The sequence below is a fragment of the Oratosquilla oratoria genome, chromosome 6 (genome assembly GCF_046742065.1).
Source record: "Oratosquilla oratoria isolate Oo_2021 chromosome 6, ASM4674206v1, whole genome shotgun sequence".
Classification (NCBI taxonomy): domain Eukaryota; kingdom Metazoa; phylum Arthropoda; class Malacostraca; order Stomatopoda; family Squillidae; genus Oratosquilla; species Oratosquilla oratoria.
Window position 1 is genome coordinate 66,850,760 of NC_134782.1, and position 1,850 is coordinate 66,852,609.

Below are 1,850 nucleotides of genomic sequence, written 5' to 3' on the forward strand. Positions count from 1 at the left end.
CACAATTAAAGTTTCACCAAATAGACTTGAAGAAAGAGTAAAATGAGAATATAAATGTACTGGTAACAACATAGTGTACAGTACAATACAGTAGAAAAAGGAGGATCTTTTTCAGGTATAAAATGGAGTAGCCAAACCAGTCGTAGCACGTAGTAGTCGCCACATGCCATTTTCCGAAGACTGTTTCCTGACGAGGAGAGGAACCTGTTCCTACTGCTCCTTTCCACCTTAGAGTAAGGTGAAGGGCATATAAGGACCCCAGGAATTACACAGTGGCCCACGGTCGCGTATTTGTAGGACGGTGGCGTCGGTGTAAGACCTTGAACGTGAACCAGTGATGTATAAAAGCACCCCGGCTGACCGTTGGTCGTTACAGAACGCCCTCTGCCCTCCTTGAATCATGAAGACCGTAAGTAGATCATCAACGGGTTCTCGTCTGAGTGTTCACTTTAAGTCTGGAATAATGTTCGTGGGATTGGTCCAATTTTGGTGTGGCCCTCTCCCTTTTGAAGATTAATTTTCTTTCTACGAGTATTTTCTTTGAAGAGGTAACTGATATATCTTTCTTGTAGCAGATCGTGTTCGCCGCCCTCCTGGCCGTCGCCGCCGCCCTTCCCCGTCCCGACGACGATTCCCAAGAAGCCGCCATCCTCTCCGACGACCGCGTGCAGCCCGAAGGTGGAGCTTACAGCGTCGCCTTCGAGACCGAGAACGGCATCCAGGTCTCCGAGTCTGCCTCTGCCGGAGAGGAGGGACAGAGCAACTCTCAGGGAGTCTTCAGGTAAGGAGGACCTCAAGGCAACTTGGGCACCTGTCTCTGTCGCCGAGTCTCATATACAGTAGATCTTGCACCCGTTTAAGCTCTATTCGAGTCAAGAACTCATGACTCAACTTACTTTCTAGGTTCCCATTGGACAACGGTGAGATCGCCGAAGTCAAGTGGGTAGCCAACGAGTTCGGCTTCCAGCCCGAGTCCTCCCTCCTGCCCGTCGCCCCCGCCTTCCCTCACCCCATCCCCGAGTTCGTCCTCGAACAGATCCGCTTCGCCGAGGAGCAGAGGAGAAACGCTGACTCCGACGAGGACAAATAAACTGCATCCTCTCGTAGGAACCTCGCCTCAAAACTGAACGGAACCACGACTCTATTTATTTGACTACAATGTACAAATGTTTATATATTAAACTATCGAGAACTTGACCTGAAATTTCCTTTGGGGAACAACCTCATCCTTGCTGGTATACACAGTCCTATGTAATATTTTTCATACACAGGGAATATCAACTCCTTTAGTCATTACGTCACTCCTCTAACGATTGGAGTTGTCTGCCATTATCTTTGTGCCTCACTTTACTTCATTCCTTACAACTCTTTAGGTTTGTATATTTTACACTTTTTTCTTCTTCCCTAGTAACGGTTGTTTACATCACTAAAAAAAACCCCCGGAAACTATGGGCTAAATAGGGAGGAGGTTGGTTACTGGTCCGTTAAAGCCGTTTGTCCGTTAGGTTATCTGTGTTAACGTATATATATATACCGACAACTATTGTTAATTCATATGACATTAGTTATTTTTAGTTAATGTTGGCGTACATAAGATATTTGTACTATATTTTATCGCATCAGTAAGTTTTAAAGCATTTGGTTGCATCAATATCGAGATTCAAAATGTGATACACTACCGACAACTCGTAGTTCCACGCGAGCTCCAAGACGTCATGTTTAGTATGAGTTGTTGTGGAAGGCGAAATAACGGAAGTCTAAGGATGGACCTATCTTGATTATTGAGTTGTAGGAGTAGGACTAGGAGTAAATACATCGTCTTATATGAGTACATTTTAATCTTAACGCAA

General features: G+C 45.2%; 1 protein-coding gene across 1 annotated transcript; it reads left to right on the top strand.

Moving 5' to 3' along the window:
* The first annotated feature begins 400 nt into the window (after positions 1-400).
* LOC143026065 (cuticle protein AMP2-like) lies at positions 401-1,090 on the top strand. The gene is made up of 3 exons (XM_076186061.1): positions 401-409; positions 573-781; positions 904-1,090. Exons 1-3 carry the CDS (start codon positions 401-403, stop codon positions 1,088-1,090), a joined length of 405 nt encoding a protein of 134 aa, XP_076042176.1.
* The last annotated feature ends 760 nt before the right edge of the window (positions 1,091-1,850 follow it).